This window comes from Vigna unguiculata, chromosome 8 (assembly GCF_037176805.1).
Source record: "Vigna unguiculata cultivar grain cowpea cultivar isolate G323 ecotype 2 chromosome 8, ASM3717680v1, whole genome shotgun sequence".
NCBI classification, from domain to species: Eukaryota; Viridiplantae; Streptophyta; class Magnoliopsida; order Fabales; family Fabaceae; genus Vigna; species Vigna unguiculata.
Genome location: NC_140799.1, coordinates 6,042,041 through 6,058,781, shown reverse-complemented (window position 1 = coordinate 6,058,781; position 16,741 = coordinate 6,042,041). Strand labels below are relative to the sequence as shown.

The following is a 16,741-nucleotide window of genomic DNA, read 5'->3' as shown; positions in this document are numbered from 1 at the left end:
GATCATGTAAGAAATGGAATCTAGCTTCAATATGCTTGCTCCTGCCATGGGATACATGATTATTTGATAGATTTGTAGCTGATTTGTTGTCAATAAACAACTTGATAGGTCATTCAACTTCAACTGTTAATTCTGCAAAAAAATTGAACATAACCATGCAGCCTGACATGCTGCATATGCACCAGCAATATACTCAGCCTCACAGCTGGATAATGCCACAACAGGTTGCTTCTTTGAACACCAAGAGATTGGTGCTCCCAAAAATTTGAAAATATACCCGCTGGTGCTCTTCCTATTTTCACTATCTCCACACCAGTCTGAATCTGTCCAGCCACACAATTCTTCCTGATTCTGAATCCCTTTGGAAAATAGAATGCCATGACCAACTGTCCTCTTTATATATCTCAAAACCCTTTTTACAGCTAGTAAATGAACCTTGCGTGGTTGATTCATGAACCTGCTGATCCATCCTATAGCAAACGAGATATAATGAGCCCACCATCTGTTTGTATAAAGTGTTGTCTATTTCTTCTGATTCAACATTGCATTCACCATTCCTGACGCTCGTTTCTGCTGGAGTAACTGTAGGATTGTTGTTTATCATATTAAATTTCTTCAATATTTCAGTGGCATATTTGTGTTGGTGCAAAATCATTCCTCTGTTGTCTTCAATAAACTCCATTCCCAAAAAGTATTTTAATCTTCCAAGATCTGTCATCTTGAATTCTGCCATCAAAGTTTGCTTGAAACCTTCTATTTCAGCATTGTTGTTCCCGGTGATCAGCAAGTCATCTACATATATGCACATTATCACCATGCTCTCAGCATTTGTATGTTTTACATACACACCATGTTCCACTGAGCACTTGTTGAACTGTTGTTTATGCATGAATGAATCCATCACCTTATTTCCAGGCTCTAGGAGCTTGCTTCAAGCCATACAAGGCTTTTCTGAGTTTATATACCTTGCCTGGACTGTCTTGCAACTCCAATCCTGGTGGTTGTGTGACAAACACCTCTTCTTCTAGAGGGCCATTTAAGAAGGCAAATTTCACATCTAACTGAAATAAGGGCCAACCTCTTCCATTAGCTAGTGCCACAACCAATCTGATGGTTTCAGTTCTTGCCACTAGAGTAAACACTTTTGAATAATCCACTCCTTGTTTCTGCAGAAAACCCCTTACAACCAATCTAGCTTTTCTTTTTGACATAGATCCATCAAGATTCTGCCTGATCTTGAAGACCCACTTGACATCAATTGGCTTTTTGCCATGTGGTAATTCAGTCAAAACCCAAGTCTCATTCCCTTCAATTACCTCCAACTCTTTTATCATTGCTGCCCTCCACAACTCCTGATTTAATGCCTCTGCATAATCAATTGGCTCAGCCTCTACTAGCAATGTGAAATAAACTAGACCACCTTCATAGGTTACGACACTGTTTGGGAATAGTTCAAAATTCAGCAAAGACTCTGGCAAGTTTCTTTGTCGTGGCTGCCTTCTTTGTTGCTGGACTAATGCCTCCTGAGTTGGTTGAACATATGCCTCCTGACACACTCCATCACTGTTCTGTTCATCAATTTTATCATCTTCTAGTATCATTTGAATCTTTGAATCTGTCAAACTACTGCAATTTGATGTCCAGTCCTAAGATTCAGCTTCATTCACAATTACATCCCTACTGATACATATCCTTGCTTTAATAGGATCATATAACCTATATGCCCATGTTGAGTGATATCTCACAAGAATCATGCACTCACTCTTATCTTGCAGCTTTCTCCTCTTTGTATTTGACACATACTTGTAGCATAGTGATCCAAAAGTTCCTAGATGATTTACTGTAGGTTTTCTGCCATACCAGATTTCTTCTAGTACCTTTTCTTTCAGCTTCTTTGTGGGGGACTTGTTTAACACATATATAGCAGTAGAAATTGCTTCTCCCCAAAATGAATGTGGCATACGTTTCTGTTTCAGCATGCTTCGAGCCATATTAAGCACAATTCTGCTTCTTCTTTTTGCCAAGCCATTGTGTTGAGGCGTGTATAGTGCTATAACCTCATGTTCTCTTCCATTTTCTGCACAGAAACACTTGATATCTGAGAGGTATATTCTCCTACCTCATATGTCCTTGTCCTGAGACTCTTGATGGCCTTCTCACTATATCTTTCAACAGCAGCTCTAAATTTCTTAAAAACCTCAAAAACATCAGACTTTGCTTTGATCATGTACACCCACATCATTCTGATGTATTCATCAACAAAAGACACAAAATATTTGTTTTTACCAAGAAAGGATAATTCAAAAGGACCACGGGTGTCAGAATATACTACATGCAACACGTTTTTAGCCCTCATGTGCATATGAGACTTGAATGCATTTTTGGATTGTTTTCCAAATAAGCACCCTTCACAAATCTTATCTGGTAGAGTTATTTTAGGTAGACCAATCACCATTTCTTTGTCAGCTAACTGTTTCAAAATCTGGAAGTTTAAGTGACCATATCTCATGTGCCAAACCCAATCTGGTTTATCTGAAACAGTGGCTGATAAACACTATTTTCAACCTGCTGCAACCTGGTTTGGAAGGTTTTGTTCTTGGAAAGTGGAGACTTTAACACCAATCTTTTTCTGCAATCATAAACATTTCATTCTCCATAGTGACTGAAAACCCCTTTTTAACCAGTTGTCCTACACTCAAGAGGTTGCATTTAATACCAGGAACGTATAGAACATTTTTAATGACAACAATCTTGCCTTCATTTCTTTTAATCACAATATCTCCTATGCCTGCTGCTGAAATAGAGTTATCATCAACTAACTTCACTTTGCTCTTTTTACTAGTATCAAGATTGATTAGACAGTCCTTGTGGCCAGTCATATGGTTTGAGCAACCAGTATCCAAAAATGAGTCTCATCTTGAGCTACAAAGGCATCAGTTTCTGTTTCTTTCTTTTTCTTCCCTTTTCCATGTCAACAATCAGCTGCATAATGCCCCCATTTTTCACAATTATAGCATTGAATCTTCCTCATATCTTGGGTTTGTCTGCCTCCACTTCTACCTCCCCTATGTTCCTGCCAGAGAATTCTGGTTTTTCATCATTCTTGGACTGTTCTTGGTCAAAAGAAATCTTTTCTTTGCCAAATATTGCACCCTACTTTCCTTGTTTCGATCTGCCACGTGATGGAACATTCTTTCTTGAAACTGTTGCTTTTAGAGCTTGCTCCTCACCACTCTTGCCAGCATTTCGTGTCATCAACTTCAGCTCATGAGCCTCTAGCAACCCCTAGAGCTCTTCTATCGTCACCTTTCCAATATCTTTGCACTCCTCTATCACTGCCACAATAAAATCTTTGCACTTCTCTGCAACACCTTCTTGCACAACATCAAGAACTTCTTGAAAACCCAGAATAGCTTCTATTCTTATCACCCAATGATCATAATTTTTCCCATCTAGAATTGGCATATTAGATAGGAAACTTCCTCCTCCATTGACAGCCATTATACAAAAACACAGCTCCCAAAACCTTACAACTCTATATACCACCTATTAACTTGTGGCAGTTTAGAGGAAAACAGAAAGGTAAAACAATCTGTGCAGAATGTATTTCTATTATTGAATGTGTATTGAAAAGCTTATTATACAAAAGAAAGGAAGACTCTATTTACAGAGTTTGTACAAATAGAATTAGAGAAACTAACTAACAACTTGAATTAGTTACAAAAATTTCATTATCAAAATTTATTTTTCAATACAAAAATTTGTTTCTCATCACATAATGTTGTCAGTTTGTATCTTTTATTATCTCTATAAATATATATAGTTTTAAATTCATTAGCTATGTAATAAAACATTACGACACGTGTGATTATTAATATTAATTTATTAATGAGAATATGCTTATATGAATGTATTCAATTAATATAGATGAATAATTTTTAGTTGTATAATTTTAACAAATAATCTCGTAACAGGTGTAGAAATTAAATTAAGTTTTGTTCAAATTGGCATTGTAAATGGATGTTTTACTTTAACCGTGTAATAGCTTATTACATTTTACAACGGTGCAATGAAATGACTCTTTACATTGATGTTTATCCACTCAAGTAAATTTTCTTTTAGATATTATCATAATTTCCTCATGAATATAGGGATAGAAGAGTGTGATTTATACTAGTCCAACACAACCTTTATGAAATCTTTAGATGCAAATAGTATTTTTTTTTTGTCTGGTTATTGAGATCAACAGGATTCTGAAATTGATATTTTCCTTCATTCCTGGGTGACTTATTGGAATATCGGAAGACCCGGACGAGTTTGTAAGAGGTAATAACTTTATCATCTTATTTTACCTGTGCTTTAATTATGTACATAACAACAATAATAATTAATTGAATATTTTAGCAGATCATATTTACAATTATATGCCTTTTAGGATGATTTATTAACTCAATAAATATAAGTATTATTAACCATATAATAAAACACTGCTACACATATGCAAGTAGAAATATACTCAATATAGATGATCCGTTTGGTTTATATGTAACAGTTTAAACCAATGATTTCGTAATATATAATGTAGAAAACTTTTTAAAATCCATCCATAAGTAAATAAAATATATAAAGAGAATAAATCAATATTGTTAGTCCTTAATATGACATAAATGAGTTTTATAACCTATATTAAAGGTCAAATTTGTGATTTTCCAATTAGCTATATGTAGCGGACATCACGTCATTATATTTCTTCAACTTTTCATAAATCTTTTTGAGAACAAACATTCACCAGTGCAGTAAGGGCTTTCTGTCCTGGTTATTTTCCACATTTTGTCTCGGGTTTGGAACCGAGGCATATTGGAGCGAGGCCAAAAGGTATCCCTTTTGGCCTCGGTTATCACCCGAAGCCATATACCCAGTTTTATGCCTTGGTTGTTTCAAAACTGGTGCCATATACCCAGTTTTCCAACACATGATCTGTCGCGCTTTGCTCCTCCCAACTCCATGAATGTACTGCAGCGAATACTCGATTCGCTTGTTGTTCGGAATCTCCACACCGCCAACACGAGCGCACTTGATGCTCAATCCTTGAACCTGCACACACACCTCCAATTCATGTTTTACTATGCCAAACATGAAACCCTAAAGAAACAAAGAAACAGTTAAAAGTGTGAGAAAAACATGAAAAGGAAAAGAAAAAGTTTTGGAAGAGATTGTGTGGAGAGAGAGAGAACGGGACATGATTTGGCGAGTTTGAAGGAAGTAGCGGATTTGTGGAACAACAGAGCGGCGTCTTTGACATTGGAACCCAACAAGGGGCAACAAGCGTGGAGCTTGTTCTCCGCTTTCTTGGCTAGCACATGTCCCTTCACCATGTGATCGTCGTTCATTGTTGCTTTCACTCACTTCTTCGATTGCGTTGGTTCCTTCGTCACCGTTGCGTTTTGGCGAGAGAGAGAGCGCGCGAGAGAGAGCGAGAAAGAGAGACGCGAAATGGAGGTGCAGCAGCGGGGAAGAAGAAGGGTTCGGGAAATTCGAACCCTAAATAAACCCTATGCCTTCGGTTGTTAGAGGAACCGAAGCCATTGACCCCATTTTGGCACCGGGTCTCCTTGGACCGAGGCCAAACAGCTAACGTCCAGCCACTTTTTGGCTTCGGGTCTCACTGGACCGAGGCCTATACCACTGTTTGGCACCGGTTTTGAGCGAATCGGGGCCTATACCCCTCTTTGGCTTCGGGTATTTGGAGAACCGAGGCCTAAAACTTGGCTCTAATTGCAAAAATGTCACTGCGCCATTATATGCTTTGGTTCCTGGCCAACCGAGGCATATAAGGCGAGGTAAAATGGGAATTATGCACTAGTGAAATTGAATTATATAAGTTCTAATACCATGTTAAGTTTTGGTGTAAACTATTTTTTCCTGAAAAAAAAGCCTTTGAGTGACTTGGAGAGACCGGATGAATAAAATAGGAAGAAGATCCAAGGTGGCTTTTTGATGCTTAAATTAATAAGAATATAAAAAAAATTAATTTAGTTTTGACCTTAAGTAAGGTGAGATTATTGAGTGTACTAGATCAAACCTTCTAGTTGAGAGTTAAGGGAGTTTTTGTTCTAACATACAACACCAATATTCTAAACTCAAGTCCGATGAGAGCATTGCTTGGGTCAATCACAACATCTGAGGTATTATTCTATTTGGAGCTTGAAGCTCCATCGTTAAAAGGCACATTTGAGGGTGGGAGGAGGAAGGGTATTTAAATTGCTATTGACCTCAACTCGTAAGCGATGTGAGACTATTGGATATACCGGAACAAGCCCCTTAATTGGACTAAAGGAGTTTTTGTTCCCACAGACAGTGTCAATGTTTTGATTCCAAGTTCGTTGAGTGACATCGTTAGGTCAATCACCGCATTTGAGGTATATTGTTTGCTTTATTGTTTGAAGCTCCGTTACGATTTTGTCCTTAAGAGGTGCCTCTCATATAAAGAGGAATGATGATTTAAACTATCATTGTCTAGATTTCAATTTAGTCCCTATATATGTCTCTATGATTTAATTTAGTTCGTACATATGTCTATTTCATTCAATTTAGTCCCAATTTTTTTCAAAATAAAGTAATATTGTCTCTCTCCAATTCAAGATCAAATTTATTATCCCTATAAATGTTATACTGATATTTTTTATTGAACACTATAACTTGAATTTTACAAACTCAATTTTAGTTTTTCATCTTCGAGCCTTCAACTTTGCTAATTATTGCAAATCATGACACACTAACAACCATTAACAACATAATAAACTTTTAAGATAGTAAAAAAATACCCATTAAAGCTACCCATTTAGGTTTATCCCAACAAAATCAAAATTAGGTGGGAAGATGGTTTAATTCATTCAATACCTAACACACATGTGGTCATCCTACTAAAAGACTTCAAAACCATAAGGTTGAGGCATATGGGAGATGTAGTATGGTACTAATGACATGAATGGAAGAAGATAGACTACATGTCATTATCATGGAGGAACAATAATGATCAAGTTACTTTCTCGGCTCAATACAACCATAGAATCCAATGGATATCCCTAGTCAACTAATCACATGGATTAAGTATCCAGGAATACTTGTATTTGTGCGTAATGAGGAGTGTTTCAAGTAAATAGTGATGTCAATGGGAAAGTTGATCCAGATTGATGAAGCAACAACAATGTTTGATCCAAATACTCTCATATCTTCACACTTGAGCACAAATTCATCTTCACACCAATCTTGCAAATATGCGCCTTCACTCATTCGCAAATGATGCAAAATAAAAAATAAAATCATCGCCTTTTTCATCTCCTCAAACAGTAAAAGAATAGAAGTGAACGCATTGTAAAGGAAAGTTTCAATAGAGTATTTAGCAACTCTGAGCAAAAATTAACCATGGTAGGTTGTTAGACACAACACAGGGAGTGAAAATTTAACCATATAGATTAAAATACCAAAATATATGTATAAGTCTTGTTGTTTGATAAAAAAATCTAAATATAGGTTCAAAAAGTTAGAGAAAACAAAATTGAATTTAAAATGTTTGTAGAAACTAAAAGGTTTATTTGAAAAAGTTGTTTACTTTTTGCAACCATTGAATTAGCTTTTAGTATATATTATTGTTGCATAAAAATCTATTTACTAATAGCAACATAAAAAACTAAATTTGTTTGATCTTTGTCTATGCTAAACATTAAATTTACTCTTTTTTGTGATGTTAGAAAGGAGATAGGTATGTAAATTGTAAATTCTATGAATGAAAATTTACATTAACAAATATCTTATTGTAGTGTAGTATAAGCAATTTTTCTTTTTGCAGATATTCTCTTGTTTCTCAGGCATGGGCATGCAAAGTTTTGTTTGGAATGCCATTCTTAATTGGGATTTTGATATATAAATGGAAGAAAAGATATGCATCAACGTATGGAAATATTGAAAATTACCTTGAACAAAATAACTTGGCACCTATTAGATACTCATATAAGGAAATCAAGAAGATGGCAAGTGGTTTCAAAGAAAAGTTAGGTCAGGGAGGATTTGGCTCTGTCTTTAAGGGAAAGTTGTGTAGTGGACCTTCTGTGGCAATCAAAATGTTAGACAAATCAAAAGGAAATGGGCAAGATTTTATTAGTGAAGTTGCTACTATTGGAAGAATATGTCATCAAAATGTGGTACGATTAATTGGATTTTGTGTTCGTGGTTCAAAACGTGCTCTTGTATATGAATTCATGCACAATGGATCTCTTGATAAACTTATTTTTTCAAAAGATGGAAGTGCACCTTTAAGTTATGAAAAAATGTATAATATATCAATTGGAGTGGCTCGTGGGATTGCTTATCTCCACCATGGGTGTGAGATGCAAATTTTGCATTTTGACATCAAACCCCATAACATCTTACTAGATGAAAACTTCATCCCAAAGGTTTCGGACTTTGGATTGGCAAAGTTATATCCAATAGATAATAGCATCGTCACAATGACTGTAGCAAGAGGAACCATTGGATATATGGCTCCAAAATTGTTTTACAATAACATTGGAGGAATATCCCATAAGGTTGATGTTTATAGCTTTGGAATGCTTTTGATGGAAATGACTAGTAAAAGGAAGAATCTAAATCCCCATGCAGACCGCTCAAGTCAACTTTACTTTCCCCTTTGGATCTATGATCACATTAGGGAAGAGGAAGATGTAGATATTGAAGATGTGACAGAAGAGGAAAAGAAAATAGCAAAGAAGATGATCATAGTAGCTCTATGGTGTATACAATTGAAACCAAAGGATCGTCCATCAATGAATAAAGTAGTGGAAATGCTTGAAGGAGACATTAAAGACTTGGAAATACCTCCAAAGCCTGCTTTATTTCCAGATGAAATGATTGTAGAGGACCACACAGTCAACTCTATCCAAACAATTTCAAGTGAATTCATTTAACCGTTATTTAAATTAAGATGGTTACCATATGTGATGGTCATGGAATTCCATGAAAAAAAATGGAGAGTGCACTAGATTACATTAAAAAGAAAAAGAGAAACAAGGTGATTTAAAGTGAAATTTTATATTTATTGTTCATATAAAATATGTTTTTGATATTTACAAATATATATACCATTGCATTTTTAATTGCACATGTTATTTGAATAATAGATGTAAACATTTGTCAAATAATATGTTTTTTCTAATAGTGTAAGTTGTTCTTATAAATCCTTGTAAAGTGAAACTAAACCTTTTGATGAAATATATTATTTGAGAATGCACAATAAACACTAATTGAATTGGTATAACTTGTCCAAGATAACATTGTTTAACCTTATACTCTAGTCTTTATTTATGTTTAGTTTGTAACTATTAAAATTTTGTGATCAACCACTTAAACAACATTGTTGTAGTAAGATATAATGTTAAATCAGTGAATGGTAATTTTTTTTTTCATTTTGTCGAAATTATTATTATGGGAAAATTTTAAATTATCATTTTTATGTTTTAGTCATTGTGGTCAATAATTTTTTTTCAGTAGTTGTATTGTGTATGTGAATATTCTACTTATGGTAAACATGGAACCACCATTATAGGTTTGCCAAAGATGGTTGTTGAACATTAAATAATAACAATTTTCAAACTCTTGTCATTCAATTACATATGCTTTTTAATATTCACTTCATCCTCCAAGAGTGAAGTGAGTGTTCCAAACAGAAAGCAAAAACATAACAGACTAACTAACACTAATTAACAAAAATGAAACAAACAAATGAAAACAACAACAGACAGACAGACCTGGACAAGTGTAATAAAAGTAAAAAAAGAAGGGGAAAGAAAAACTACCTGAATTATGGTGAAACAACAGTGGGGTCAAGCAGGGAAGTTTCCTCCACAACAGTATCCACCAAGGCAGGATTGTTGAGGAATGGCTTCAGACGATGCCCATTCACTTTGAAGCTCTTATCGGTGGACTGGCTTTTGATTTCAACTGCACCATAAGGATAAACATTAGTAACAACAAAAGGACCAATCCACTTTGATCGCAACTTACCCCCATGAGTCCAAGTCTGGAGTTATACAGTAAAACTTGCTGACCAACAACAAACTCCTTTCTAGCTATAGAGCTATCATGGAATTTCTTGGTCTTCTCCTTGTAGAACATAGAGTTCTGATATGCCTCCAGACGGATCTCATCTAACTCATTCAACTGCAAATTCCTTTCCTCCCCAGCTTGATCAAGAGAGAAGTTGCATGACTTGACAGCCCAGTAGGCTCTGTGCTCTATCTCCACTGGAAGGTGGCATGGCTTACCAAAGACAACCCGATAAGGAGACATCCCTATAGGTGCCTTGTAAGCAGTCCTGTGAGCCCATAGAGCGTCCTCAAGTCTATTGCTCCAATCCTTCCTATTGGGCTGCACAATCTTCTCCAAGATCCTCTTGATTTCTCTGTTTGAGATCTCGGCTTGCCCATTAGTTTGGGGGTGATATGGTGTAGAAATTTTATGCACAACCCCGTACTTTTGAAGCAAAACCCCCAAGGATCTGTTGCAAAAATGGGTGCCCTGGTCACTAACAATAGCTCGAGGAACTCCAAACCTGCAAAATATGTAAGACCTAACAAAGTCCACAACAACTCGTGCATCATTAGTTCTAGTGGCTTTGGCTTCCACCCATTTTGAAACATAATCAACAACAAGCAAGATGTAAGTGAAACCAAAAGAGACAGGGAAAGGGCCCATGAAATCTATACCCCAAACATCAAACACCTCACAAAATAGCATGGGTTGTTGAGGCATCTGTTGTCTCCAAGAAATGGCTCCTCCTGCTCGTTGGCATTCCTCACACGTGCTACATATCCTCCACGCATCCTTGAAGATGGTGGGCCAATAAAATCCACAATCTAGCACCTTGCGAGCTGTCCTCTGTGTGCCAAGGTGACCACCAGGTGCAGATGAATGACAAAATTTGAGGACCGAGTCAATCTCATGGTCCGGAATGCATCTCCTGGTAACCTGATCACTGCACATTTTCCACAGATAGGGGTCATCCCAAATGTAATACCTAGCATCGCTCTTGAGTTTATCACATTGAGCTCGGGATGCTAGGGGAGGAAAAACAGAAGCAGCAAGATAGTTAACAATGTTAGCAAACCAAGGTGAGGAAGAAGTAGAGAGTGTCAACAAACTTTCATCGGGAAAGTCATCTCGGATCGGTGAAGCATCATCAGTAGACCTCTCAATCCTGCTTAGGTGGTCCGCAACCAGGTTTTGTGCTCCACTCCTATCACGGATTTCCAAATCAAATTCTTAGAGCCAGAGCATCCATCTTATCAGCCGAGGTTTTGATTCTGCCTTCTTCAACAGGTACTTAAGAGTTGCATGGTCAGTAAACACAACAACAGGAGAACCAAGCAGATAAGATCGAAACTTTTCAAGTGCAAAAACTACCGCAAGGAGCTCTTTTTCTGTTGTGGTGTAATTTGATTGGGCAGCATCTAATGTCCTGGAGGCGTAGTAGATTACCCTTGGCTGCTTATCAATCCTTTGAGCTAGAACAGCCCCTAATGCATAGTTGGATTCATCACACATAAGCTCAAATAAGGCTGTCTAGTCGGGCGCCTGAATGATTGGAGTTGTGGTCAGGGCCTTCTTGAGGCAATCAAAAGCCTCTTTTCATCCTTCATCAAAGATGAAGTCAACATCTTTTTACAGTAGGTTGGACAGTGGGAGGGCCTTCTTACTGAAGTCTTGAATGAAGCGTCTGTAAAACCCTGCATGGCCAAGAAAAGAACGAACCTCTCGCACAGAAGAGGGGTAAGGCAATTGTGAAATAATTGAGATCTTGGCAGGGTCAACTTCAATGCCCTTTTTTGAAATTATGTGCCCCAATACTATGCCTTGTTCTACCATGAAATGACATTTCTCAAAATTGAGAACAAGGTTAGATTGGATGCACCTGTTTAAAACTCTGTCCAAACTATCCAAACATGCATCAAATGAGGACCCATATACAGTAAAGTCGTCCATAAACACCTCTATGCATTTTTCAAGAAAACCACTAAAAATGCTTAGCATGCACCGCTGGAATGTGCCAGGGGCATTGCATAGGCCAAACGGCATCCTCCTATAGGCAAAAGTGCCAAAGGGGCAGGTGAATGTGGTTTTCTCTTGGTCCTCAGGTGCAATGTGAATTTGAAAATAACCAGAAAACCCATCAAGAAAGCAATAGTGGGACTTACCTGCCAAGCGCTCAAGCATCTGATCAATAAAAGGGAGGGGGAAGTGGTCTTTTCTGGTTTCTTGATTTAGCCTTCTGTAGTCAATGCAAACTCTCCAACTGTTTTGCACTCTTGTTGGAATCAGCTCCTCTTTTTCATTCTTGACTACAGTGAGGCCAGTCTTCTTTGGAACAACATGGATGGGGCTAACCCACTGACTGTCAGAAATGGGGTAGATGATCCCAGCTTGTAGAAGCTTGGTCACCTCCTTCTTTACAACATCCGAGATGATAGGGTTGAGTCGCCTCTGTGGCTGTCTCACTGGCTTTGCTCCATCTTCCAACAATATCCTGTGCATACATGTTGATGGGCTAATACCAGGGATGTCAGCCAATGTCCATCCAATTGCCTTCTTATTCTTCTTAAGAACGTGCAACAACCTATGCTCTTGTTCAGCAGTGAGGGAGGTGGAAATGATGACAAGCAGTTTGTCCTCCTCCTCCTCTAAGTAGACATACTTGAGGTTGTCTGGCAGTGGTTTCAACTTTGGAGTAGTGGATGCTGGCTGAATATCAGGAACCAGAGGGGAGGGAGAAATGGGTTCCACAGCCTGTACCTGAGCATAACAATCAGATGCGTATGTACTTCCTGCAACATGGTTAGTGCAACCTGATTGTATAACATCAAAGTCAATAGGTACAACATACAGATAGTTAAACTCAGTAGATTCAACATTATCCACATTATATTCAGCATCATTAGAATGAGAATTAGAATCAGAATCAGAATTAGAATCAGAATCATCAATGCATGCAAATTCAGACAACTCAGACACAGATGAATGTTTAAATGCATGCAAAGAGTGGAAATCAGAGATCAATCCATCAACAGCATCATCAATAATATCCACGTGAAAAACAGAATGATCCTCAGAAGGATGTTTCATGGCATCCAGAATGTTGAATCGCACAACAATATCATCAAACTCCATGGACAAAGTACCTGCATGGACATCAATTTTGGTTCGTGCAGTTTTCAAAAATGGTCTGCCTAAAATGATTGGTGCAGAACCATGTGAAAATCCCTCTTCCATATCAAGAATGTAAAAATCAGCAGGGAAAATCAATTCACCAACACGAACCAAAACATCATCAACCAAACCTGCGGGGTGGGCAACACTTCTATTTGCCAACTAAATCACCACACCCGTAGGTTGCAGGGGTCCAAGAGAAAGAGATTTAAAAATAGACAGAGGCATTACATTTATTGAAGCACCAAGATCAAGCATTGCATTTTCAAATTTATTGTTACCTATGATGCAAGGTACACAAAATGTACCTGGGTCCTTGCACTTCTTAGGAATCTGAGGAACAGATTTACCTATCAATGCTGACACGTTTCTGCCCATGCTGATCTTTTCGTTTCCTTTTAGCCTCCTCTTGTGCGTGCATAGCTCCTTCAAGAGCTTTGCATATCTGGGAATCTGTTTTATGGCATCCAACAGAGGTATGTTCACCTCCACCTTCCTGAATGTTTCTAAGTTCTCCCTGTCAACCTCTTCCATCTTTTTGCTTGGAATGGCTCTTGGAGGGAAAGGAAGAGGTATGGAAGGTGCAACAGTAAAGGAGGAAGGTGTAGAAGTCACACCAAATGTGGAAGGACCAGCTGCATGAACATCACGCTTTCTCTGAAGTTTGGCAGGGTCGGCTTCCTTTGGAGGTGTAGGCTCAGGAGTGGGAACTTCAATGTTCTTCCCAGATCTTAATGTAATGGCACTCACATTCCTTAGATTTTCCACCGTCTGTGATGGAAGCTTGTCAGAATTCTGAGCCTGTGCCTGGTTTAGTTGAGTGGCCATCTGCCCCATTTGATTTGTCAAACTCTGGATTGAGGCCCTAGTCTCCTGCTGGAATTGCATATTTTGAAGGGTCATCATCCTGACCAACTCCTCCAATGAAGTAGAAGAAGAAGGTGCAGGTGCTGCAGCAGGGGGAGGAGCTGGTGTAGGTACAGGTGGAACCGGAGCAGCTTGTGCAGGTGCAACTCTTTGCTGTGGACGTGGTTGCACATTTTGAAATTGTTGAGGCTGCTGGTTACCCTGGTTTCCCCATCTCAAATTAGGGTGATTCCTCCATCCTGGATTATATCTGTTGGTTGACAAATCATGGTGGTTTTGTTGTTGCTGTTGGGGCCTATTGTTGTTGAAAATATTTGCTGCATAGGCCTGAGGGGTATCCACTAGTGTAGAAGAAGAACCTTGTTGTTGCAATGCTGGGCAAGAGTCTGTAAAATGATCAACAGATGTACAAAGGCCACAAACTCTTGTAGCTGGAGCTCTCTAATTGGAAGCAAGTTGATTGACCAGTGTAGTAAGAGCATCAATCTTACTTTCCAACTGCTTTGTGTACTCGGCTGCTCCTACATCATGAACACCTCTAACAACTATGGCATCACTCCTTGTGCCAAATTGTTGAGAATTTGAAGCCATGTTTTCTATCAGTTGCCTGGCTGTAGCTGGGGTTATGTTACCAAGGGCACCACCACTTGCGGCATCAATCATATTTCGATCCATGTGGTGCAAGCCTTCATAAAAATACTGCAGAAGGAGATGTTCAGAAATCTGATGGTGTGGACAGCTTGAACAGAGATTCTTGAACCTCTCCCAGTACTCATAAAGGGTCTCCCCAGATTGCTGCTTGATGCCAGAAATCTCCTTCCTTATGGCTGTTGTCCTTGAAGCAGGAAAGAACTTGGCAAGGAACAATCTCTTCAGGTCATCCCAACTTGTGATGGACCTGGGTGCTAGGTAGTGCAGCCAGTCTTTCGCATTACCCTCCAAAGAATGAGGGAAAGCCTTCAAGTATACATGGTCCTCTTATACATCTGCAGGTTTCATGGTGGAACAGACGACATGAAACTGCTTCAAGTGTTTGCACGGGTCCTCACCTGCAAGACCATGAAACTTTGGCAACAAGTGTATTAAACCAGTTTTCAGCACATATGGAACCTCCTCCTCAGGGTATTGTATGCATAAACTATCATAAGTGAACTCTGGTGCAGTGAGCTCACTCATGGTTCGCTCATGAGGTGGAGGAGGTTGAGCCATGTTATCAGTATGAAAATGAAAATGCTCAGAATGCAAAGAATGAGGAGTGTCAGGAATGTGATGAGAATCAAAAGAATCAGGAAAAGTCACTGAATATTCAGCATGCAAAGATGAATTCCTAAGATGCCTACTTCATCTATGGAATGTCCTATGAATTTCAGGGTCAAATGGTTGTAATTCACTTGGGTTTCCCCTAGTCATGCACCAAAAAGCACTAATTGTAGTGATATTGGCATAACAAAGGGTATAACTACAAGTATACTCAAACGACCTTCAAATGACTTGAAAATTGGTAGGATATTCCTTTGAGTGGTCAAACAGAAGCACAAAAAAAATCAGATCAAAACTCAAAGCACAAGTATTTTTGACAATTTTTCAAAAGTAAAAAAAATGAAGAAAAATCACAAAAAACATTGCTGAAATGTAGAAAATGGCATTTTCTGGAGAATCTGAGTTTACAAACCGGCGGAGCGGGTTATAACAAGGTGGGAAATCAAATTCTACCCCAAATCCATATAAAATAATACTGATTCTGATAACCAGAGCAAAAGTTATGGTCCTCTGAAGTTTCACTAAAAATCAGTCCAAAAGTTTTTTGAATCTCTTAACTCAGACCATACCAATTGCTCTAGCTATTTTTCCTATCAAGTTCAACGTCTTAGAAGTGGGGAAAAAAAATTTCAAGTCAAAACAAGCACCGTAGCTACCAAAACAAAAATCCAGAAGTTAAATGCCAAATTTGGACACTATTCAAACACTATTCACTACTACAAATGACACTATTCATGCGCTCCGCGACACTATTCACTACGCTACACAGAAACACACAGGAATGGAAACAGACACTGAACTTAACACAACATTAACATCACAATGAACATATACCAACTCAACCACACTTGAACTACACACACACCAAAACACAGAACACAAACACACTGAAAATTTTACTTTGAACGAAACGATTGGTCCCCGGCAACGGCGCCAAATTTGATAGAGGCCGTACCCCACCAAATTTGAAACATATTAAATGCAGTACATGAAAGTGAACCAAGTCGTCTCCCAACGACCAATATTTTCATTCAAAGTGAATTTTCCAGATGAACACAACAATAAAACACAATGGGGGGTTGGCAGACAGATTCAGAATGCTAATCAATAGATTAATTTAAATGCTACAATGACTAAAATCGTATTGACATCCCTGATTCAAACGCAATTTCACTTATCATAGGCCACCAAATTAACACCAACCCTGCCTTGTCTCAATCCACTAGATCATAATTCACTAAGCGAAAATTACAATCTAGCTTCATTATGCAATTAAACAATGCACACATCCTTAAATTCGTGACAGCCAAGCTACATATATTAAGCATGAACATATCTTAAACAAAACACATACAAT

At 38.1% G+C, this 16,741-nt stretch overlaps 2 protein-coding genes, 1 non-coding gene and 1 pseudogene across 6 annotated transcripts in view; 2 read left to right on the top strand and 2 right to left on the bottom strand.

Annotated features, from left to right (window-relative positions):
• Window positions 1-16,741, top strand: part of LOC114193566 (rust resistance kinase Lr10-like) — a 32,353-nt gene that overhangs the window by 4,439 nt on the left and 11,173 nt on the right. For 2 of the 4 annotated variants that reach the window (XM_085665660.1, XM_085665659.1), the window contains exon 3: window positions 4,306-4,326. In XM_085665660.1, the coding sequence (XP_085521786.1) occupies window positions 4,306-4,323 (18 nt within the window). In that variant the 3' untranslated portion in view covers window positions 4,324-4,326. Of the gene's footprint in view, window positions 1-4,305; window positions 4,327-7,849; window positions 9,084-16,741 lie in introns of those variants that run through there. The other 2 variants (XM_085665658.1, XM_028083418.2) reach the window with 2 other exon arrangements.
• LOC146884057 (uncharacterized) lies at window positions 11,694-13,332 on the bottom strand. Its single transcript, XM_085665657.1, has one exon. It carries the CDS (start codon window positions 13,318-13,320, stop codon window positions 11,716-11,718), a length of 1,605 nt encoding a protein of 534 aa, XP_085521783.1. The 5' UTR covers window positions 13,321-13,332; the 3' UTR covers window positions 11,694-11,715.
• On the bottom strand, window positions 13,420-15,333 carry LOC146884055 (uncharacterized; annotated as a pseudogene).
• Window positions 14,846-14,952, top strand: LOC146884056 (small nucleolar RNA R71). The gene has a single exon (XR_014984300.1). It is a non-coding gene; the product is annotated as a small nucleolar RNA R71 (small nucleolar RNA).